The 25,427-nt window shown below is 32.8% G+C and overlaps 2 protein-coding genes across 9 annotated transcripts in view; one reads left to right on the forward strand and one right to left on the reverse strand.

The window, feature by feature from the left end:
* The window catches only part of LOC145266450 (zinc finger CCHC domain-containing protein 7-like), a 90,845-nt gene extending 76,589 nt beyond the window's left edge, over positions 1 to 14,256 (reverse strand). For 7 of the 8 annotated variants that reach the window (XM_080122171.1, XM_080122146.1, XM_080122191.1 and 4 more), the window contains exons 1-2: positions 14,167 to 14,256; positions 8,752 to 8,806 (exon numbers count right to left, since the gene is read on the reverse strand). In XM_080122171.1, coding sequence (XP_079978297.1) covers positions 8,752 to 8,795 — 44 coding nt within the window. In that variant the 5' untranslated portion in view covers positions 8,796 to 8,806; positions 14,167 to 14,256. Of the gene's footprint in view, positions 1 to 8,751; positions 8,807 to 14,154 lie in introns of all 8 variants that reach the window. The other variant, XM_080122138.1, reaches the window with a different exon arrangement.
* Positions 14,241 to 25,427, forward strand: part of LOC145266481 (copper chaperone for superoxide dismutase-like) — a 35,402-nt gene continuing 24,215 nt past the window's right edge. The window contains exons 1-2 of the mRNA XM_080122202.1: positions 14,241 to 14,331; positions 20,609 to 20,681. Coding sequence (XP_079978328.1) covers positions 14,314 to 14,331; positions 20,609 to 20,681 — 91 coding nt within the window. The 5' untranslated portion in view covers positions 14,241 to 14,313. The remainder of the gene's footprint in view (positions 14,332 to 20,608; positions 20,682 to 25,427) is intronic.

Consider the following 25,427-nt stretch of genomic DNA (forward strand, 5'->3'; position numbering starts at 1 on the left):
ACTGTGTTAGGAGAAAAGCAAGTTGATTCACCCCCCCCCCACCCCCCCACCCCGCCTATTGCTTCAACATCTCATGACCAGAATATCATTCTGACATTAGAAAATAGTGATGGAACAGATGAAAGTTTTGAACCAGAGGAAGAGTGTAAGAGTATTTACAGCCTGATAAAAATTCCTCGTTATGCCATTGAACTCATCAGAGGTGATGTCTCGTCAAACCTAGGTGCAAGTCTTGCAAATGCTTTTCTTTTGGATCTACAGGCTGCGGGCCTTCTAAAATCAAATATTGATTTAAAAAATTTTTTCTTGATAAGTACAAAATTGACAGAGAAAAAGAAAGATAAAAAACAATGCCTATCAAAAACATAATAAAAAAATTAGAAATCTTATCTGCATTGGTGTTGATGGGAAACATGACAAAGACACTTTATTTTACATGGAAACTGTCGATGAAAAAGGAAACAAAAACCGAAGAAAAGCTAAAGGACAAGAGCATCACCTGACATTTACAAAGGAGATGGGTTGTGGAAGTAAGGGGGAGTATCTTACACATAGAGTGATCCCTACTGTTGGAGCAACTGGTGCTGTTCTGGAAGATGAAGTTCAGAAAGTTCTAGAACAGTATGAGAGTGTCAATACTTTAAAGGCTGTCCTTTTAGACAACACAAGCACCAATACTGGATGCAAATCAGGACTAGTTTCCTCACTAGAAAACAAGCTGTATAGAAAAATACACACCATTGGCTGTTCTCTACACCAGAATGAGTTTCCTTTTAGGGCATTATTTAAATCCCTTGATGGAAGTGCATGAAGTCCAACGTCATTTACGGGTCAACTCGGAAAATTATGTGCCAACAATTATCATCATTTACCCCAAGTTGACTTTTTACCAGTGAGTAGTCCTCTAGAGGGCAGGTATTCTGAACTAACAGAAAATGATCTCACTGGTGACCAAAGACTACTTTTAGAGTATGCTGTTGGTATTTCAAGGGGTAAAGTAGACCCTCAGTATGCAGCATGGAGGATCGGACCTTTAAATCAGACAAGATGGCTTACTCTGGCAATCCGATTAATGTGTATGTGGACCCGTAAAATTTATCCATCTGAATTGACCAGAAAAATGCACCAGCTGATTAGTTTTATTGTAGAAGTTTATGCAGTTACCTGGTTTGAAATTAAACTGGATAGTAAATTTCATAACCAGCAAATGTATATTTTTAAAATGATTGAGCAAATAAAAAAGCAGCCTCCAGAAATTCGGGAAATTGCTTTAAGCAATCTTCAGTTTAATGCTTTTGCCCTTTTGCCAGAGAATATTCTGTTCTCTATGTTAAAATCAGATGAAATGGAAGTGAGAGAAGAAGCTATAAGAAGAATTTTAACCATTAGGTAAGTAAACAGTCATATAAAACTGATCAAATTGTTTATTTCGATTTATACATTCATTTTCAATTATTAAATTTAAAAAAAAATTAATTAAAATAAAAGTTGTGTTCTTTTGTTCAAGTCAAAATTGTTTGACTTCTCTTTTCTTTTTCAGGAGTGAGGAACCAGTGAAAAAAATAAAAACAATATTAAAAAAATATCAACAATAAATTTTTACGCTTTACATTGGTCAAATTTGATAGACCTTTTTCAAAGTGAAGTTTCAGAGCCAGCACTAACTGAAGAATTATCAGATGACCTTCAGGAATTATTGATAAGCGGCAGAAAGCCAGAGTTACCTGATTTGCCTGCACATTCACAAAGTGTGGAAAGGGCTGTAAAATTGACATCAGAAGCCTGCCAATCAGTCTATGAACTTGAAGCAAGACATAGACATATCATTGCTAAGATTTTATGCCATGAAATGAGGCCATTTTTTGCTTCAAAAGGATCCTATAGGGAAAACTTTAATATTATGGTAAAAAAATAACTTTTTACTTGCCAATTGTTTTGTGTTTTTATACAAGCATAGATAACTGCCTAGAGATAGGTAAATAATTTGTTTTAGGTTTTATTAAGGCTTTTTTCAGACAGAATAAAAACTTCTTTTTTTCATTGATAATAAAAAGAATTGAATTTTGCAGTTATTAAACAAAGTAAAATGCAGCATTTATAGAATTTTGTAATTGCCGCCACCTCAATGGGGGGGGGGGCAATTATAATTTTGTTTAATATTTAGCACATCAGTCATTATATAATTTATTTAAATATATAAAACTTGTCATGATTGAAACTGCAAAATACTAAATAATTTCGTACAAATCTTTCACAGATAAGGATTTGTCCGTGTCTCAAAATAGACGATCTTTAAAATCAAATTAGCATCCGATGCCTGATGTTAGAAACCTAGTTTTTTTATCTTTGTACTCCCCATATGTTTGTGCAACTTTCTCTGCTTCAACCTTTTACATTTTCCAAAAAAAGTTGAAAATCAACCTACCCTAATACACATGTATATATATTTATATATAAAACTCTTTTACAAATCTTTAGCTGATGATGGGAGCAGCATTACACCAGTTGCTTTATCTCTAAATGAAAAAGAATAATGATTTGAAATAATCTTTCTTCCTCGACAACTTGCAAACTGAATTTTTCTACAGATTTAGATTATGCACATTTTGGATTTTTAATTTGGATCTATTTTTCAACATTGTAAATCTGACTATTTCTAATGAGAACGTTGATTTTTATGATCATTTCGTCTTTGGAAACCATTGCATATCGTTTCATGCTGATTTTTAATTTAATTTTTAATTTCTTTTCTCCATTTAATGAACTCTTTGTATTAACTTTTTTGCATTTATGATGCAGTTTCAATTTATAACAGTACAAGCAAATTAATATCTTCACTATAATAATCACTGGCTACTATATTCCCTCTAATGAAAAGATCGCATTCTTTGAAAAGCTGCAGATTAAGGAAAGTTCTTTTTTAGTATCATGCTGAATTATAAATTTTTGTAAATTAAAATTTACAGTCTTTAATTGTGTTCTTATATGACAAGCTCTATTTCCTATTTTGGTTGTATCGAGCATTTTTTTGTATTTGGTTGGGATTACTGTATAAATATTAACATTTATATTTGCTTTAATTTTACAGGAGCTTTTAGTTTGTGAACTTAATTTTTACTTTTTGATTTTATATATATAGGTAAAATTATAGAAGAATAAGAGGCAAATCAAATGAAGTATAGGTTGTTTAAACAGTTACATTAAATTTAGCTTAAATTTGCAGTTTTTGAAAAAAATTACAAGTGTGGACTTTCTTTTTGCCGGCACTGTATGTATATATATATATATATATATTTATATATATACATACACACACACACACCTTTCTATAAGTAGCTTTTTTTTAGCTATTTATAAATTAAAAAGTTCATAAAAAATTAGTTCAAAATTATTTTGAAAATAAATTTTTCTTGATTCGAACCTAGCAGTTAAGGAATACAAGATTTTGATACATCATTTCTTGACTGGTAGATGCTATTTACAATGCCTCGCCACAGTACAGAGTTAGACTCCAGGGTCGTTTTTTAACATGAAGAAAAGGAACAAGTTGCATAAGAAAAATAACACATTTTATGAATTAAAATAATCATCTCTCCCCAGACAAGCATTCATGAAATAGATATATGCAGTTACTTTGACACAAGCATAAATTATTATATAATTTTTTAAATATTTTTCCAAAATTTAGTTTAGCATCAAAAAATTCAGAACACGTTGTACAAAAAATATAAGCAAAAAAGTGGTTGGATCACTCTACTGCTCCAGAAGGTATCTCACTGCCGATGCAATCCTCTATCTGTAAAAGAGTCAGATACACCCTAAAATGGAGTTCTGTTGCCACATCTGGGTAGGAGACGATAGTTCAAAACCCGCTTCAAAACCTTGTAGGTACTGCTCTTTTCTCTTCCCTGCAATCTCTTTACCCCAGAAGAGACATTGCGAGCCTGTCTTTGGTCTATTGTTATTTCCATGGCAGGTCCTCGACTGAACTCCAATTTATCGTTCCTCCTTGCCAAGCTTTCACAAAAACACTTGACTAGCTACAACTGCTATAAATGAACTCCTCCACTCTCTATCTGTGCCTAAATCTAAACGCAGATACCATCAAAAAAGCTTCTTTCCCAGAACTGCCCGCCTGTTTCACTGGCCTGCTTCCCGGTTGAATACAACATGGTAGCCTTCAAATTCAATGGAAACAAGTTCTTGTTGAACCGTCTCCATAAATAATCAAATTCTACCCAATTTACACCATATCACCATACATTTATTAACCTTTATCCTCAAGTGGTCTTCGGGCCTTGATAAGTGGTGATTCCATAGTAAAAAAAAATCCCAGATGACTAACAAAAAAATATTGCTAAGGGAGATAATTCTTTTTTTTTTTTTTTTTTTTTTTTTTGCAAAAAATACTGCTAGATCTAAGACTATAATTCCGATTAAAGGGAGGTAAGTATGAATTCACTATTAATATAAAGGACGATTGTGTCAAATGGTGGATAATGCAGACGGGATAACTATGTTCCAATTAAAAGAAAAGTTTAAAAAATCAATTTGAGACAGCAAATTTATTAGAGACAAATGAATTGAGCATATTTTTTAATAATTGATCATTTTTAAAGGTTTCTTTGTTAAAAACATACAATTTTTAATATTTTCTGACAAACTTATCATTTTTATATAGTATCTAGATTAGTTTCTCTTTTAGCTTTTTTTAATAGTCCTTTTCACTCCAAGCAAAGTATATTGCCAATTGGATGTAAAGGACTACTATTTAGGGGACTGTAGGGAATTAAGCTATGAGATGTTTATTCATTGCATTACATGTACACTTTTGCAAGTCAGTATAGTCAAAGAAGCAGGAAACAGAGAGAGAATTCCAAAGTCTAGCAGTTCATGGAAAGAAACTTGAAAACAATGAAAACATTTTTTGAAACTCTTCTTAACTGTCAGCATTGTAGTTTTGTTCTCATCTTGTTTCTTTGCAACAGGCACACTTTTCTTCTTCTTCTTCTTCTCAACACACAAGAACCTCTGTGAATGAGATATTGGCTCTCCACACACACACACACGTCTTTTCATAGTGACATTCAAACCCTGACAGCGCCCAAATTTGCATTCCTCTTATTTTCATTTTATTTTGGTGCCGGACAGATTCCAGTGGGCACAATTCAACCGTGAACACTTATCACCATTACTCTCCACACTATTAATCACAAAACTATTAGAGTAGAAAGATTTCCAAGCATCTAGGGACCTCAATGATGAAGCAGTGGGATTTTACTGCTCGTCAGGTTAGTTGAGAGTATGTATATTGAGGAGACAAGTGCTTTGATTTCATATGAGCACTTTCTATTGTTTGTTTATTTTCTTTTTTATCTTCATCACTCACAGTCTCTTATTTTGTAATCTGATTTATTACCTACTAGCTGTACCTGGCCACGCATTGCTGTGGCTCAGTTTGGTTAAAGCAAGTATTAGAGTGATGTGTATTGTATGCATACATGTTCATTATTTATTAAAGCATGTGAAATAATATTCATTTCTGTAGAAAATGCTGGTATTTTGAGTGTTTTGCTTTTTTAACATCTGTCTATTTTAGTAGAATTACTTTGAATTCTGTAATTATCCAAAATGCTTCATAGACAATATTGCTGATATTTAGATGGTGTTAGAAATTTTCTTGAGTTAGTTATTTCGAACACTTTTTTGTTTACAGAAAAGAACAATCTTTTTCCATTTTTTGGATGAAGGCAATTAAAAACTAATAATTTATTGCATTCAAAAATAAATTATATTCAATTATAATCACAAATACAATAAAAGGTAATGCTTATGTCAGTTTGAAGTTTGGTCGTTTCCAAAACAGTTGTTCTAGAGAATGTTTTTCTTTTGAAGAAAATTAGGGAACAGATGTAAGGAAAGTGTTTTCATTTATTTCAATAAATTTCTTTTGAGCTCCTCTCATTCTTTCAGTAAATTCTTTTTTTTTTTAACTCTGCTCGTTGAAGTTCCTTTTTTTTTTTAGTGTTTATATATCACTTCTCCTCAAGTAATAGTGGGTAATTTGCATAAAGTCACTTATGCAAATTACCCTAAAAAGCCCTGTTAAGAATATTTCCAACAATGGAGAATCACATTTTTTTCACATTAATTTAAAAATTTCTCAAGGGATATTTGTTTAAATATTAAGTGAAAATGGAACATTGAACCAAGTAAACGCTCATATTCTATGGGGGATGTTTCAAAAGTAATATCTCCTATTTTTTTATCCCACCCGAATCGATCAAAAGGGATTGCAAACTGCATTGTGACGATGACTGAACTTATGTATTCATGAAAGTTTCACCTCTCTGTTGCAGATATTGATAGTGTGACACTCTAGAAAGCAATCCCTGTTATGGATGCAGAGATGCAATCATTTCATTCCTCCATGCAGAAAAAAAATTGAACCAATCAGCATTTACCAGCACTTGTTAAACATTTACGAAACCGATGCAGTTAATGCCAGCACATTTAGGAGATAGGTTTGTTGATTTCAAAGTGGTAACAGAGATGTGAATGACAAAGTGGGCTTCAAACTTTTACAACTGAGGCATCAAAAAAGGCTGACAAAAGTGCATTCATCGAGAATGGTGGTGACTATGTAGAAAAATAAATTCTGGAGTACAAAAGGTCGCTTATTTTAATGGTACCACTCCCGTCTTCGTAGTTCTGCAATCTTTTAGTTTTTGAATTAAAAAATAGAAGGCTTTACTTTTGGAACGACTCTCGCATTTTCTTTTTCATTATTTATTGATTTGTTATTAAGTTTTGTTGTAGACCCATGTTAGGGGTCACAAATGAAAGAAACCAAAAATAGTGTAAAGTGTACAAATATAATATGTCAAAGAATACAGGAGCCACTAAAGTGGTATGAAAGGAACACGTTCGTAGCATGCAGTTAAACATGATATAAATGTCTCCATCTAGTCTCTGAAACCAGTGGTATTCATAGGACTGGTTGATTCCACTTAGTTCTCAAATAGGGGTGATTTGTATCCCACAACAAGTTTCAAATTACATTTTTTTATCTGTTTATTTTTTTTTTATTGTTAATTAATATATAAGGACTTTTATACATTGCATGATTATTCATATTTTTAGGTTATTTTCCTTTGGAAAATAAAGTGGACACATATTAGCTAGTACATGTTCCAGAAATTTGGCCATATTGTAATGTGGTTGTTATTTTTTAACTGTTATTGTATTTCAACCATTCACACCTATGCACTGTCAAAGAAAAAAAAAACAAACAAAACCAGAAAGAAATAAAGATCCAACTCAGCATTTTCTTTAAATGTTTCAAATGAAATGCATTTATTTGTGGTTCCTCCGAAATAACACATTTCATTATTTTTCCAGGGTTTCTAACAGTATTTTTTAGTTTTAACTCATTTTCCAAACTTTACATGTTAAGGGGTCATTGTGCTGCCATTTTTCTTGTTCACACCTATTGATAAACACTATTTTCAAACTGATTAAACATTTTAAAGTGAGCAAAACCATTAACAACTTCTCCAGATAGGTAGAAAAATAACTTATCTTGCCTTTGATAACTTTTGTTAAATATATATATATATATGTATATAATTTAAAGGAGATTAGAACAATAGTCTAAAGAGCTGAGTGTATTTCAATGTAACAGTGAAATTACTAGTTTAATTAAAATACAGGAAAGGGAAAGTGCTTGTTGTAATTTAGATATATAATAAGCTCGATAGGTAAATATCCTAGAGCTAATTCAATATTAAGTAATGTGATTGATAATTTAAAATTTAAAAATCAAATTATAATTAAATTAAAAATCCGTTTCATAAGAAGGAACAACAACAAAATCAATTATCTGTACGATCGTTTCGGAAAACAGTGCTTTTTATTGTGGTAAACATCAAGTTACGGACAATAATTATTACATATAGTTTTTTAATAAGCAAGGTCTCCTCGTCAGCAAATTATGTAGGGTTTTTATTAAATTTAAAAGACACCATAAATAAACCTAGCATTAAAAGTAAGGCAGATGTATCTTTTAATTTTTCGCCTTTTGAAATCAGGAACTATGGTTAAAATACTCATTTAGATGTTTGCTATAGCTTTTTATCTTATTGAAATAAGGTGAAAAGCTATAGCATAGTACTTTAATAGTTGCTGCTCTTTCTCACAGAAAAGATGTTGCAAGTCTGTCTCTGCTTTATTGTTATTTTCATTGTAAGTGCTCGGCTGAGCTTCAATCTATGCCCCCCCTATCAAACTTTCGCAAGAAACACTCGTCTAGCTGAAAACACTATCACTAATTCCCCCACTCTTTATCTGTACCTAAACCTAAACATAGATTCCATGAGCACAGCTTCTTTCTTAGAACTGCATGCCTATGGAACTGTCTTCCGTTTTTCTGCTTTCCAGCTGACTACAATATGGTTGTCTTCAAGTCCAACGTAAACAAGTTCTTGATGAGCTGTTCCACTTAAGTTAACAAATTTACCAAATTTCCATTACTATCGATTACTATATTGTCCAATTGACTACTGTACACTCTTTAAACCTTATCCTCGAGTGGCCTCTGGTCCTAGATAAGTGGTGATGCTTATGTAAAAAAAAAAAGTATATTTCATGCAATGTTTATATTAGAAAACCCAGCAATATTTAGCACAAGCTCACAAGCTTCTGACTATCATAATTCAGATATTTTAAAAAGTTTTAAAAACAATTACTTACCAACAATCATCTTCGTCGCTAAAATTATCGTTAAAAGCCAACATTTTTATTATTTCTATAAGAAAAGAAAAGAAAATGATTAAAATATTAGTATGGCAAAATGAATGAGCACAACATATCATTTTTAAATGATTTAAGAAAAAATAAAAAATGTAAAATATAGTCAAGCAGAAGTAATCTTAATAATTTGGAAATTTAAACAACCATTTTTGTTTGATTTTGGGGGAACCATTGAAAGGACTTTAAAATACTATGATTATTGGTGGACTTTTGTAAGATGATAAAAACATGGATGAACGGATTGATTAAAAACTATTTAATCGAATATATATATGTATATTCTTCATTTTCTGTTCTATTGTTAAGTGTTTTTTATTCAAGAAGTCTGAAGAAAGTCTGGTTATGTGAAGATTTTCATATGCCATAATGCTTAAAATTGTCCAACTGGTATTGAAACAATTGTAACTTACAATGAGATACACTTTTTGTTGCTAGCAATTCCTTTTTTAAAGTCTTGGTTTTATTAATACAGTATATATATATATATATATATATATATATATATATATATATGAGCAAACAGTTAATAAAACATGTTAAAAAACACTTTGAAATGAGTTAAAAACATTTAATCTGAAAAGAAACACTAGATAAGTGGATAGTCCTTAATCTGCGGAGTTTCGAAGAAATACTTTCCTTCTCATCAGAGGGTAGGAATTAGCAAAATGCAGCATCGGATTTTGCATGCAAAAGTATTTGATGAAACAACAAGTAAGTCAAAGATCTTACTTGAAAACAAAATAAGTTAAGCAGAGGGAATATGGTAAAGAAAAAAGTTGATTACACATGAATGGATAGTCTGGTGGAAGATAAATAATCCAGTGACGGTAAAATCCAAATATATAACTTCAAGAAAGTTAATAGAATTTCCATTTGCACAAGTAAAATCGAAGGAAATCCCGTAATTGGAAGATGGTCAAAAATAATCCAAAGGCAGAAATCCATGGAATAATTCACAAAAATGTGTACAAGGGAAAAAAAGGAAAAAATTCCAATAATATTAATAAAAGAAAAATAAGATATTCTTTTCACTCTACTGCCGAGACATAAATATTTATTTTATTACATATATATATATATATATTATATATATTTTATAATATAAAGCTGGATATGTGTGTGTGTGTGTGTGTGTGTGTGTGTGTGTGTGTGTGTGTGTGTGTGTCTGGTCACGAATAGGCTCCTATATGGTTGACGACTTTTAAAAAACTGATTACATATAATGATAAAAGATGTATCGAGACACAGGAATGGGTATGTTTGATCTGGTAGAACGGTGGTTCATTAAAATTGTGGGGTCTGCGTTTGTGCCTGGTCCACAAAGTATGGAAATAAAAAATTAAAAAAAAAACGTTTGATATAGATGTACATAAGAATACTTTGATAAGAATGTTTTAACTTAAATAGGGATGGTATAATAACATTTTGGGGTCTGCGTTCGCGCATGGCCTCCATAGAATGGAAATATGCACAAACTTTAATAAAGACTTTTCATATCTATCTGTGTAAGTATACTTTGATAATTATGTTTCAGTTTGAAGAAATATAGTATAATAAAATTATGGGGTGTTCGTTCGCACCTAACCTCCATAAAATGAAAATATGTCACAAAGTTTAACAAGGTTTTTTAATATAGATCCACAGAATATTGTGATAAGTGTTTCAGTGTGAACAGGTATGGTATAATAAATTATGGGGTTTATCTATTTTATTTTTACTTTCATCATATTTTGCTTTGGTTTTGATACCCCCGAAATTCGAAGCTATCTCTTTACAACCCTTCCTTTTCATAACCTATCATACTTTCATAAATCAGAGTCCATTTTCTGTAGGCTGTTTTTGAACCCAGTCAATGATGGGCACTTTTGCTAGTATATTTATATATATATATATATATATATATATATATATATATATATATGTGACTACTTCATTTAATCATATAAATTAATATACGAAGATATAATTTTATATGTAAATTTTCAGTATTAACTTCAACAGTGCTCAATACACAGGTAAAGCCAGACATAAACCTGACGAATTCTCACGAGAATGAAATGTGGAATATTCTGTGTAGCTTAATTGCTATATATATTTTTATGTAATCAAAGAAAAGATTAGTTACTCTTCTAATTAGCCGGATAAGCAGCCAGGTAGAAACATAACTTATCTTGCCTTTGATAGCATTTGGGTACTTATACAATTATTGCAATGTGTTGAAATGTTATTTAGAAAGCCATTCTTAACATGAGGAGAGGAGGGTATTTGTAACTATTCTTTACTTTCACCTAACAATTTGATAATAATAATAATAAAGATGTTGTAAAACTTAAAAATACGATTAAAAAACAAAAAAAAGAAAGAACCAAAAAAAAAAAAGTGGTACAATAAGTCCACACAAACCATTATTTGTTATAAATTCATTTAGTTACCATTTTTTCATTTTGTTGTCTTTTTAAAACATACCCAAGATTTATGATCCATGAATTAATTATCGTCATTTTTAACATAGCGTTCGAATGAATGGCACCTGATTTGTTTGGACGTTGCATGTTAATTTCAGGCTAAAATAAATAAATAATCGCTGGCCTTAGTCTGCAGGTTCTGGTGTATTTATTACTCTACCATGGTGAAAAATGTGACAAAAGGGTCGGAAAGTGGGATTGAAAAATCAGCGCCCCCGAGGAGGAGCCCTCTGATCCACAAAAAGTGTCTGGGTAGCCTTGTCGGCATTTCCCGGTAGGGACGCTTCAGGCGATTATCAATAAACTACTCCATACTTAAAGAGAGAAGGCAAGGCCTGGAAGAGTGGACCTCCTAGAACTGCACAGGATTGCGTTATTCACAGAAGAAGGGTCATTAAAAGAATGGTCTAGACTTGTTGATTTTGGGGCCGAGAGAAAAAAAACCCTGGCTGTGCGGTCTTACTTACACTTTCGAAAACCCTCTCAGTACAGGCCAATAAGTCTCCTGTGCGTCATGAGTAAGTTGCTGGAATCTGTATTAAATACAGAAGTAATCAACCATCTCAACAAAAATAACCTTCTTAGTGACACTCAATATGGTTTCCGTTCTGCTAGATCTACAGCAGATGTGCTTACAGTTATATCTCATAGGATTAGCAAATCTCTCACCGGAGGCAACCTTTCTAGGGCAATTGCTCTTGACATATCTAAGGCCTTTGATAGGGTATGGCATAAAGGTTTACTTCATAAGATCTCTAGCTATGGTATTGCTGGAAATGTCTTCTCAATTATTAAATCATTTCTTTCTGATAGGTTCATAAGAGTAGTAGTTGAGGGGCAAAAATCAGAAGCTCACAGTATTAATGCCGGTGTCCCTCAGGGGTCCATCCTGGGCCCAACTCTTTTCCTGATCTACATTAATGATCTTCCAAATCACATCCTTACATCATTTGTAGACATCTATGCTGACGACACTACCATTTATGGTAGCACATCTAAGACACTAAACGACCAAGTTCTCTCCAATTCTCTCTCCTCTGATCTTGAGCACATAGTACAATGGGGTAAAGAATGGCTGGTTACTTTTAATGCATCTAAAACCAAGCTTCTCTCTTTACATCATCAACATTCTGATCCACATCTGACATCAATTGAAATGAATGGCTCTCGTCTTCAGGAGGCCTCAAGTTTTGACAAACTTCTTGGCTTGACCATTACTCCTGATCTTAAATGGAACACGTACATCAAATCTGTTGCCAAGGCCGCTGGAAAAATGGTGGGATCTTTCTATCGATCCGGTAGATATCTCACTGCTGATGCTATTCTCTATCTATATAAGAGCCAGGTACGTCCAAGGATGGAATACTGTTGCCACATCTGGGCAGGAGCTGCTAGAAAGGACTTATCCTGCCTTGATAGAGTTCAAAATAGACTTCGTAGCCTCGTAGGAGATGTCCTTTTCTCTTCCTTACAACCTTTATCTCACAGAAGAGATGTTGCGAGTTTGTCTCTGATGTATCGTTATTTTCATGGAAAGTGTTCGAATGAGCTTCAATCTATGGTCCCCCCTCGCCAAACTTTCACAAGAAACACTCGTCTAGCTGTAAACACTATCAATAATTCCCCCCACTCTTTATCTGTGCCTAAACCTAAACGTAGATTCCATGAACAAAGCTTTTTTCTTAGAACTGCACGCCTGTGGAATTGTCTTCCGTTTTCCTGCTTTCCGGCTGACTACAATATGGTTGTCTTCAAGTCTAACGTAAATAAGTTCTTGATGAGCCGTTCCATATAAGTTATCAACTTTACCAAATTTTCATTACTAATGATTACTATAATGTCCAATTTCTACTGTATACTCTTTAACCCTTATCCTTGAGTGGCCTCTTGGCCTTGATAATGTGGTGATGCCTATGTAAAAAAAAAAAAAAAAAAAAGCTTCCAAACAAAGAGGACGCCATCTTAGCATATGACGCGAACGATAGGTAATACAATCAAACGATCAGATAAATCGTACAATCGGTAATCACATGTGAAACTATGACGATCCAATTCCTACAGTTACATACCTAGAAAACGGGGCCATAAAACCTGATATAGTGAAATGGGACAAGAGAGAGAAAGAAGCAACCTTAGTAGAAGTTATTGTCTCCAATGATGCTGGGTTAAACTGATCTGAGAAGGAAAAGATAACGAAATAATAAAGTCTTATGTATGATGACATGAAAAGAAACTAAATCTTAAGATCTCATTCATTTCAGTAATTATAGGAACAACTGGACTCATAAAAAAGAATTTCAAAAACTACCTGGCAAATATACCAGGTGAACCAAGTGCAAGACAGATTCAAATAATTGCACTTAAAGGGACTGTCAGAATCTTAAAAAAGATCTCTCGGTTTTGACTAACTGAGTTAGTGGGTGAATGTTTAGCATCCAGCAGGATGCCCCATCCCCAGCTTGAACAAAATGATAAGTAAATTAAAAAAGATAAGAAAAATATTTTTTTTTGTATTTGGTAATTTACTTGCCTTCACGCAAGGGCAAAGTTAGACAAAAGGTTTTTTTTTTTTTTTTTTTTTTTTAAATGTGGGGAACATCCAGCTCCCCCAAAAGGGGCACTTTAGATTCGAACAATAATAAAAAAAAATGTCTTTATTGACTGAAGACAGAATAGACTAAGCATGAGAACAGATACTGCACGTTGGTATATGCGACGCGTTTGATAAAAGTTGTTTATTTTTCATCGTTGTATTCTTTGTTAACTATGTGCACAATCGCTGCTGATTTTTTTTTTTCACAAACACCAAATCAGCTTTTTCTAACAATTTTTGCAAAGTAATAAATTAATAAAATAAAAAAAACAATCGACATCTTACGTATTTACTAACCTGCGTTGTTGGCGACGTTTTCTTTCTTACTTTCGCGTGTGGAACTCTTTTGTGATTAAAGAGCAAAAAAGTCGCCTCATAAAGGCACGTGTGTCGACGCGACGGTGACTTCCGGTCATTTTCTGACTCATCAACAAAGTCGTTACAATGGCGGAGCTAACGAAGGTACGTGTTTATTCTGACTTAAAAAATATTTTTCTTTTAATTTATTGGCATAATTAGTGAATCAGAAGTACAGTTGACTAGAAGTCCGCAGCAAAGAGTGTGAGATTAAGAAAAATGGCATTATACTTAAAAACTTTGGTAAATTTTTACTTTCTTTCCACCAACACTCCAACAGTAAACACTTGTCTTTAAAATGACGCCGTTTTAAGGTATGCAGAAAACGAATATCATATTCAGATTTGGGGCAGACAAATAGTTTTCTAGATATTAAGACGTTTTTCATGTATTAATAAATGTCAGTAGTGTTCGCCATGCTAATCATGGGGATGCTTTGTAACATGCATGCATATTCGTACTTTTAAATTGGGTAAAAAAAAAAAAAAAAAAAAAAAATGGCTTCCAGGTCTTGGTTTCGATCTCAGCTCGAGTATTCTTTTTTTCATACAAGAAGTGAACTCTGTTTAGAAAAAAAAAAGGTACTAGTGCACTTATTGATCCGTGCTGAAATAATAACGTTATTATTTAAAAAGCCATTCTTAACATAGGCAAACGCTCCCGCCTCCGCCCCGCCAATGTAAACACAGAATTTTTGTGTCGGCACTTTGCCACTTTACTTACGGAAAAACGGTTAATTAAACTGTAGAAGCGCCTGTTAAGCTATACAAGTTCTGGGTTTGTATTACTGTACACATAGATTCTAAAAAGTTGTCAAAAAAAAATATATATATAACAAATGAATGTTATCAAAGGCAAGATAAGTTATTTTTCTACCAAACTGGATATATTTTTCGTGTTTTTATTCAATGTAGCATGTTTATTCAGCTCGAAAACCATACAGTGTTTACCGATGTATTGGAAAATTCCAGATCGCATACTCTCTCTTTAACACAAGTTTGGGAAAAGGTGTTATAAATAAAAAAACTGGATAAAATACTGTTAAAAACTCTCTCAATATATGTTACCGTGACATAGATTGACATATATTCGGCGGGTTTTTAATAGTATTTTGTCTAGTTTTTTTTATTTATAACAACTTTTCCCAAACTTACCGTGTTGAAGAGGGAGTGAGCGCCATCTTGAATTTTCGAATACATCGGTAAACACTGTATGTTTTTCGAGCTGAATAAACATGTTTATCTACCAAAAAGTTACACTCCTCAAAATGATTAAAAGGGCAGTACCATGCTTTCCATTTCATTGTTACTGGAAAAGGGGTAAGTAAAAATTTATGCAGTGGAAGCAACTGGTTGTTCTGAGAGGGAGGAGTTTATATTTCGTTAAAATCTTGATTATATGTTAGTTTTTATGCTTAAAATGTTCCATAAATTTTGAGATGAGGATTAATTATTTGGTTTATTTGGACTATTCTTTTCACCTTGGATGTTATTCTCAAAATGTCTGGGCCGATGTAACATCCAAACGACTTTAGATGCACCCTATCAAGCTCTCTAATCTACAAAATTTTGAACGAAACATTTAATCCTTGAGTAACTTGCTCCGTTTCGGTAGCCATGACTTTCGGTAGCCAGTAATTTGTAATTGTATTGTTAGCATTACCTTCACTGAAAATTGTATTGTTAGCATTACCTTCACTGAAAAATGAACCTTGTGGACAATTGTAGTATATATAGTATAAATTTTAAGCCTTAACATCTATTCTTTTTAAATGTATAGTCAGATTATTATTACATATTACTTCTTGTTACTAGTATTGTTATTTATTGTTTATAATTAGTGATTCTTATTATATTTTAGGTTTATTATATACAACTTTTACAGAGGAAGTGCCACGTTGAAATGCCTAGCTGTCTTAATGCGGAAAAGTCATTTCCATGTTAATGGAAAGCCAAGCAAAGTGATGATCCATTCATCTTATGCTGTGTAACCGAGGGCATCACTATTAGACTCTTGCGTCACACATGTGCATTTTTTTGTAAAACACACTTGCACATTGTGCAAGTGTGTTTTACAAAAAAAAGAATCTCTTTTCTTAGAAACTTTAGTTCAAGGGAGATAATGCATCATTAGTCCAAGGGAGATAATGCAAAATCAAGCGACATAAACCTGTTATCGCTGTCACAAGTTATTGCCCGTCACTACAAATACAAACTTTTACAGAAATCTTTGAAGAAGTTCTTATTGACTCTGCTTTGCTTGGGTAGAAACATATTACAAGGTAGTGGATGTAGAGAAAATATTTCACAATCTTTCAACCAATGTGACTGGCCTTTAAGTACATCTTCTCAAAACTCTGGAAAACTATTATTTTGAGTTATTATTACCCCTAGTAAGGATTGAACCTTACATGATAAGTTTAAGATGCTGATTAATAATCAGTTCTAAATAACAATCTTTTGAAGGTTGAAGGTTCAATCCTAATTACAAGCGATAAGAACTATGAATAAGATTAGGCACCGCCAAAACTGGTGGGGTGGGGGGGGGGAGGTAAGTACTTTTTGACGGACCGTCTTTTTAAAAATCTACCAAAAATCAGGTAATTATCCGATCAATACGAAATTTTCAGCGATTATTAAGAGAAGAATGCACTTTATAACAGTGTACTTATTTTTCATAAACGATATTTATATATATATATATATATATATATATATATTTTGCTTACAAAACCCCCCTTGTTTTGAGGGGGGTAAAAATATGCTTAAAATAATCATCTGAAACTGAACACAACATATTGTGTTGCTGTAAAAGACAGAATTATAGATTAAAAAAAAAAAAAATTGTTTGCATACCTTATTTTGACGTCTGAATATCAGAACTTCGATTGTGTTTAATTATCCCGCTTTTGAGTTTTGAAGTGTGAAATTCGGTGAATATATTAAGTAAAATAACTAATTTAAGTTAAGCAAAACAAAAAAAAAAATTTTAATATTTATATGAAAAAAGCCATTTTAAAATCTTTGATAAATAAATTAACAATTTTTTTTTAGCGAGCCGAATAATGCATGACCATTATTAAACAGGGCATGCTTTGAAGTATCGATACAAAAAAAAAATTTGATAAATATTGTGCCCTTTTGTTAAAAATAGCATCATTTTTTCGATCCCGTTTGAAAACGTTTGCCGCCTTTCGACTACAGTGGACCAAATGCGTTGAAATAATTTTTTTTTATTCTGCTTTAAATTGCCCCCCCCCCATTATGGGGAGCCTGGCCCCCACACACATACACATTAAAAACCAAACTCATACAAATGGTCACCCATCTGGTACTGGCCAGCCTCAGCGTTGATAATACATTGAAATTTTCGTCACTGAAAAATAAGTTTTTTTTGGCCTGTTTGGTCTTCCATAGTTTGCTTTTTGTCAAATACAAACGTAAACATTGTCGATCTAGACTCTAGATTGACGCAAAGTAACTGGTTGCCTATATGAATAAGTGGAATTATTTGAAATCCAGGCACTTATATTATATTTTTGCATATTCTCATAGAAAATCATCCTAAATCTTAGTTAGACAACAAATAAATAAATTATTTCAAAAACCTTTTTTTTTTTTTAATATTTATGTACGTTTTTTGTGCAAGACAAAAAAATGTCAATTAACTTCTTGGGAAAATTTAACATTTAAAATTTAATTAAAAATAGTAGAAAAAGTTTTACATTATTCTGTTTTCTATATGATAAAATTCAGGGTTTTATCTTTCTGGAAAAAAAAAAGGTTACTCAGAAATAATGGATTTTAATAAATGTAATTTCGTTTTAAAAAACAACAACAACTTGATTTTTCGGCCATTTTTGGCGGTGCCTAAATAAGATTAAAAATACCACTTTTACCCAATTATGACTGATGCACTAAAACAATCTACCCCTGGTGATTAAATAAAAACTTCAGTAAGAAAATATATAAAAGTTTCTAAATTTGACATGAATATTTTCAAGTTTAAAAAATATAAACTTGAAGAAAGTTTGAGAATAAATTTGTTGAAACGTTGTGAAAATAGCACTGCATTTCTTGTGAAGCAAATTGAAAAATATTACAGGACGCTGATTGGATATACTTATGCTGACAGTATTTTTAATGTGAAATGAAATCATACACTTATTTTATCGTAATCTAATGTTTCCTGTTTTCAATAACATTCTTGTCTTCTATATTTCTCTGCTATTGAATTGATATTTTAATGTTTTCAAGTGTTTCACTTCACAGCTGTTCAAGGATACCTATAGATTTTTCAATAAATCCAATTCAGATCTATGCTAAAGATTTTCTATCTTAAGCAAAAACATTGCAAAAATAGAAAAAGTCCATTCATCACAACCAGTTTTCTTAAAAATCACTGTTCATATTTTTATAAGGATAAAATATTGAACAAAAAATTGAGGTCAAATAGTAAACCGTGAGTGTTTTCTGATTTAAACAAACTGTTTTTTCTTTTTCTTTCTATATTTTCTTTTCTTTTGTTTTCTTAATCTGATTTTCGCTACATGACTAAAAAAATATTGAAGATTGCATCTTGATCAACGAGCTTCCATTTTTTTTTTGTTGTTAATAAATTGAAAAACTACAAATTTTTTTTACACTTTTTTAGAATTTTTACATTTTTTTGTTTCGTGTTAGTTACAAAAATTTAACAAATTTCCATTGAAAATTTTATTTTTGATATATTGGATTTTCCTCTTTTTCTCCAGAGCAAACTCATTAACGTGATCAGCATCATGTTTCAACTTTACTGTAGTGTGTCATTCACCCCAATCGTGTATTTTCGAACAAAGTCATTTCAGGGAAAAACATTATTACATACTAATGTATTCCGTCGAAATTAGTATAACTTTTAAAATTTCCAAAACATCAGTCGAAGACGTGCTAGAGCTAATTTTCGGAAAAAAAGTGTGTTGTATTATTGAAAACAAGCAAGATGGCCGACTTGAAAGCTGTTATCTGCCTCTGATTCCAGTATCTAAAGCGTTAATTTACAGTGAAATTGCAACTTTGAAAAATTCTGTCTTTACTTATTATTTTACTGGACCATTTTTCATAATTTTGGAATTTATACTAATTTTGCATGAAACATCGTATGTATGTAATAATGTATTTCTCTGAAATGCATTTTTTCAACTTTACACACCAGATGCAAGTTGCACCCGACAGATGTTCAGTCATTTCTGTTGATAATTTGATGTTGTTGTGTTGATGACATTTTCAAAGCAAAACTCTGATATTGTGATTTTGATTGCTTTTATCACTTGATCGAGCCTCATCATCTTTGCTCATTCTTGTGAGGTGCTAATGGCAGTCCATAAGATTTCCCTACAGGACAAAACCAGTGCTTCAACCAACTGTCTTCTTACACCAAAAACAGTTTAAAAATTTTATTAGTTACAAAAAGAAGATTAATGCTTAAAATAAACTTTGAACATTCTTTTTGTACACAAATGTTAAGGCAATTTAACAAATTTCCAAGAAAATTAAATTATTAAAAAATGTTTATCATTAATTTAAGAACAAATTAATTAAAAGAAAATGAAAATAAAAAATTTCAAAAAACTGCTATAAAAGTTCAAATTGAAAAGTAAATTGGAATTTCATGGCAAAACCGTTCCCCATGAAGAATCAATTTATTTTCAACTTCATCTCGTGTACAAATCATATGACAAAATTATATTATCCAAAAGCGTGTTTTTATTTCTTATATTCTTTTGCTACATGGTGAGCACCACCTAGTCCATTTTTTTTCCAAAACCTAGATATCATCTAGCCTTCACGACTGTTTTATTTGTAGGTAGGAAAGTCTTCAACTGATGCAATTATGTTTTTTATCCCAATCTATGGTGCCCTCCATCTTTCTTTTTTTTTTTTTTTTTTTTTTTTTTGTTCAGATTAAAACCTGAATTTATTTATACTAAAAATATTTAACTTTTTTTTTCTCTAAACAACTGTTTTGGTGCACAAATTAAACATGTAACATTCTTTTCTTTACATAAAATATGTTTAAACAAGTTTAAAAGCAAAAATCAAGATTACAACATAATGTTGATAACTTTAATAATTGATATTTGCTAATAAAGATTTCTGACTTGGTTATGCTTTTTTTTAATCTAAAAATTAAGTCAAAATTATATCTCAGGTTTCCAGTTTAGCTAATCTGGGAACAGCTTCATATTGCATACATTGATAAAAGAAAAATAATTAGATTTTTTTAAACGCATTCTAAAAATACTCCTTTTTATGTTTTAAGCAACAAATTTTGTTGACATTCTAATCAAGCTTGATGCATTAGTTTCGTAATCATTTGAAATTGTTTAAAACATCTTTTCTAGACTGAATTTGCTGTGCGGATGTCCTGTAACAGCTGCGTAAATGCTATCACGAAAACACTGAATGGAATCGAGGGTAAGAAATGTTCTATTTTGCTTCATTTTCATGAACTTAAAATGTTTGTGTCTTTACAATCACACTTCACAAATATAATACTGTAAACCTGATTAGGTTGAGAAAGAAGTTCTTGCAAAATTTTTAATTTTGATTTCAAATGATCCATTTTCAAATAAGTTTTCATTGTAATATCTTTACTTTATACATAATTTTAAAGAGCGCTTTTCGCTCTATCTAATCGTTTAAATTACAATTGTTTTAAAACAATTGTCTTCTTTTCAGAACGTTGAATACAAGATGGCAAATAAGTAAATCTGCACAATTTTCTTTATTTCAATTCAAGCTAGGCCGCAAAGCTGCTGAAACAGCTTGCAATATCAATGAAGCATTCAACACAATTGTGGTTTAAGAAATTTTGTGGCAGCGACAAGAGTCTTGAAGATGAGCATAGTGGTCGGTCATTGGATGTTGACGATCAATTTAGAACCTTAGTCAAAGCCAATCCACGCACAACTGTTTGAGAACTTGCATCTGGATTAGACATAATGTATGCAAGAATTTCCAACAGCTTGAGAAATTGGAAAAAAAAAATGATAAAGGAATGCTTCACGAATTGAATGACAACAAAAGAAACGTTATTATGACGTGTCATCTTTCCTTCTTTTACGTAACAAGAATAAGCCGTTTCTTGATAGAGTTGTGACTTGTAATGAAAAGTGGGTTCTTTACAACAATCAGTGACATTTGGCTCAGTGGTTAGATGCTGATGAAGCTCCACAACACTTCCCAAAGCCAGAGTTGCACCAAAAGAAGGTCATGCTGACTGTTTGGTGATCTGCAACCAGTCTCATCCATTACAGTCTTTTGAATGCATGTGAAACCAGTACGGTGGGGAACTACTGTCAACAAATGGATGAAATGCATCAGAAACTTGGACAACATCCAGCATTAGTCAACAGAAAAGGCCCACTTCTCTTCTATGACAGTGTCCAACCGCATGTTGCTAATCCGACCCTGCAGAAGTTGAACAAATTGGGTTACGAAACTCTACCTCTTCCACCATACTCTTCAGACCTCTCATCTACCGACTACCATTTTTTCGAGCATCTCGATAACTTTCAGTGTGAGAAATGCTTCAAAAACCTAAGTGATACCAAAAACTTCTTTGGCAACTTCATCGCCACCAGAACGCAAGATTTTTACGTTACTCGCATAAATACATTTGTTTTGTATTGGCAAAATTGTGTTGATTCTGATGGTCCTTATTTCAATCGGTAAATTTTTGTTTGAGCTGAAATATGTTCACCTGAATTTTAAAGTTAAAAATCGCAAGAACTTTCTTGTCAACTTGATATTTCAGCCTTTTTGGAGTTATCTATATATATATATATATAAAAGACAAAACGGGCGCGCAAGCCTTTTTTTTTTCGCTAGGCTTCACCTCCGAGGGGAGGGGTACTATTGCTTAGAAGTGTTTATATACCCTCTAGATATTAATATCTATGATTTGCAAACGTGCGTCGCGGCTAGATTTATTTACATCGAATTTTACACGATTCTTGCTATTTCGGCCTTCTCGTGTTGATTCGTCTTTTTCGTATAAAAGCGAAACTGATGTGAAATTAATGAGCAGTCCTGGTATGCTGAAAACGAATAACAAAACTCACGCAGGCAAGAAAGACAACAGACGCTTGAATTCTATTCTACTGAAGGTTAATTTCACAAATATATTACAGACTTTTTACAATATATTGTAAGGTGCTTAGCAAGTTTTAAAAGTCTCAAATCTTTAGTCTTCGCAAACAGCACTCAGACGGGTAGGAGTAGGGGGCGTGATCAGTCATTGGGAACGGCGAGATTCCACGCAATCTGTGCCCCGTGGAATCAAACGGGAATCTGCTTAATTTTCGAGCGGGTTAACAGGGGGGTGTCGGAGTGGAAGTCTCCTAAGCCAATCAAATTACGACACACAGGTGCAGATTGCGTGTGTGCAGCTCGACTATAATCGAGAGGTTTGAAATCTGGGGACCAAAATCAACATTTAATTCTCATGACCTGAAAGGTCACGTCCCATCATTCAGACAGCCATAGTTTGAAGGATTTTCCAGGTCGACAATTGATTATTCTAACATTCTCACATTTCCTGTTGTCTATTTTTCAAATAACAATATATCTCTGATTTTCAAACAATAAAGCAAAATATATCTATATATTTCAATTCAAGTCTTGGGATATCCGCCGTTGCCCGGGATCTATTAAAGCTACCTCAGCATAGTTATCCGGTCCTCCTCAGGTCCTTGGGAAGTCTGATCTCCCGAACGGGGAGCAAAACGCTCCCTTAGGACAATTAGGTCACGGTTTGGTCAATGTCGGTTTTCACTGTCATATCAGACAATTGCTTTTATTTGGACACTCCCCTAGTAAATGGGGGAGCTGGTTTTCCCCAACGTGTTGGAGAAACAAAACCAGACAAAGTTGGGTAAAAAGAAAAAAAACTCAAAAGAACTATCCCGCAGTAAAATTAAGTGCGAATTTGACCTCATTAAACAGGCACTTAAAACTGTCTCGCAGAAATAGTTAACTGCAGAATAGCATGATGTTTGACCTCAGTTTGAACTAATTCACTTTTTAATCGCTAAGTTTAATGTATTACATTGCTTCCGTCGCCGTAGTGCAGGTGTATGTCATCAGCCTATTGGCCTCAAGGCTCTGGGTTTGAGCCTACCTGTGACCCCCCCCCCCTCCTTTTTTTTTTTCTTCTTTTGCACCTACAAAAGATTTTTTTTCTATTTTTAAAATCGCTGTGTTTTTGTTTTATTTTTTTTAAGAAGTTCAACATCGTTTGTTTTCTATTTAAACAGGGTTAAGTTTCCTTTTTGTTCTGCTTTACCTCCCCCCTCCCCAACACATACACCTACAAACACCCTGGCAATGCCAGGTACGCCCGCTAGTCTATAAATATAAATCTCAAACGTTGGTTTGTGTGTCTGTTTGTATGTTCACTAAAAGCGTTCATCAGCCGCATCGAACCAGCCGAAACTGGTACTATCTGAAAGACTGATCCCTCGGATGCATAATATCTGAAAATTAATAAAAAAGATTAATTCTGTGGTGGAAAACTGAACCATTTCTTGCAAGGAGGGGTCACTTTTTGCATCGAGATTTTTGCAAGTTAGATGTGCGTAGCAAATAGAATGTATATTTAAAAAACGTTATTTTGAATGTCATGACGTCATAAGTTGTCGTGGCCGTGACAACTAGCATGTTAGCTTTTTTCCCTTTTTCTCTTCTGCGGCTAATGTTTTTATTTGTGGTGAGGGTTGCATGGGCACTCGCTGCTATTTTGATTGAAAGAAAAGTTGTTTTGATTCATTTTTTTTTTTTAGAGAAGGGTTTCCAGTGCACAGGCAACAAAAAGTGCTTCTCTTCTTCGCATCTCTTCTTTTGCCAAAATATCTGGTGGCGAGGTTGTCACATACTTTTTTGGGGGGGGGCCGATTCCATTCTTTTATTTTTGAAATTGTTGTGGAGTATTGATGAAAGTGCTCAATATCCTTAGCATAGCAGCTGTGTCCAAACTGAACTTCATGTCCACCCCAGGCAACACCGGGTATCCATGCTAGTTTAATATAAAAATGCAATATCCATCAGTGAATTGGAGTTGGTAATTTATCCAAGTCTTAAGACGGAAGGTAGGTTGGCTTATGGTGATTTAACATTTAAATTCAGTTTATCAATTCCATAGTAATGGTATCTGTTTTTGAATACATAAAATGATTGTATCAAAGAACTGGATGATGCCCCCATCATCAAAATTTCAGTCATGAAATCATTAATCAAATTCATAAGCCTTTCTACAATCCAACTCTATCTGATACAAATATTCTGTCTGTGCCTGACTTGTCCACTAAGTTTCAATCACAGATGTCCAACAGTCTTTGTTTTATTGCCATTCAATGATTTGCCCCAGAGGTGCACTTGTGTGTTGATCAATACTGAGTGCTATCAAGTAGATGTTAGGACAGTCGAATTGAGAAAGAAGTGTTGTTGTGTAGAATTAATAGTGGGTTTAACAAGATGAGGCAACTCACCACAAGTCAAATGACTCGTAGGAATAGCTATGGGAGCACTTTGATGGTTGTCTCATCAGTGATCCTTAATGGACTCTACAGGGTCATTCCATGTCAATTCACCAGGTCATCACACTCACCGACACTGAATTACTTGAAATTTGGCACAAATATTCCCCTTCATGAGTTAGGAAAATTTGCCAAATTATTTGGTCCTAAACCTTATCGTTTAGATTTTAGGGGGGTGTAAAATTTGCATATTTTACTTCCAACTTTTTGTTGCGAAACATCACAGAATTTTAGTGTTTTATAAAATTAAAAAAAATACTTCCACTTATTCAATATTTCTAAAATTTGGTAGAAAGGGCATTTAGGGACTGTAGAATCTGAATATTTAATTATTTTAACTCCATACCTGGTAGAAAATAAAATTTTGCTCACCAAATAACATATCCCCCAAATCATCAATTTTTTACCTATGTAGCTTACGGTCAGTCTAAAGAAAATATGTCCTCTTCAATTTTCATAATATTTTTTTCTAGCATCGACTATGACTGCTTAAGTTCTCAAAAAAAAATTTTGTGAGGGTTTCTAGCCTACTTTAGAAGATATGGCCCTGCGAAGTTTATCGTTTTTTTCCTATGTACGTGCCGTAATTCAGTGAAAGATTGATAAAGACAATCATCCTAATGCT

Source organism: Euprymna scolopes, chromosome 4 (assembly GCF_053919585.1).
Source record: "Euprymna scolopes isolate OS-2025 chromosome 4, ASM5391958v1, whole genome shotgun sequence".
NCBI classification, from domain to species: Eukaryota; Metazoa; Mollusca; class Cephalopoda; order Sepiida; family Sepiolidae; genus Euprymna; species Euprymna scolopes.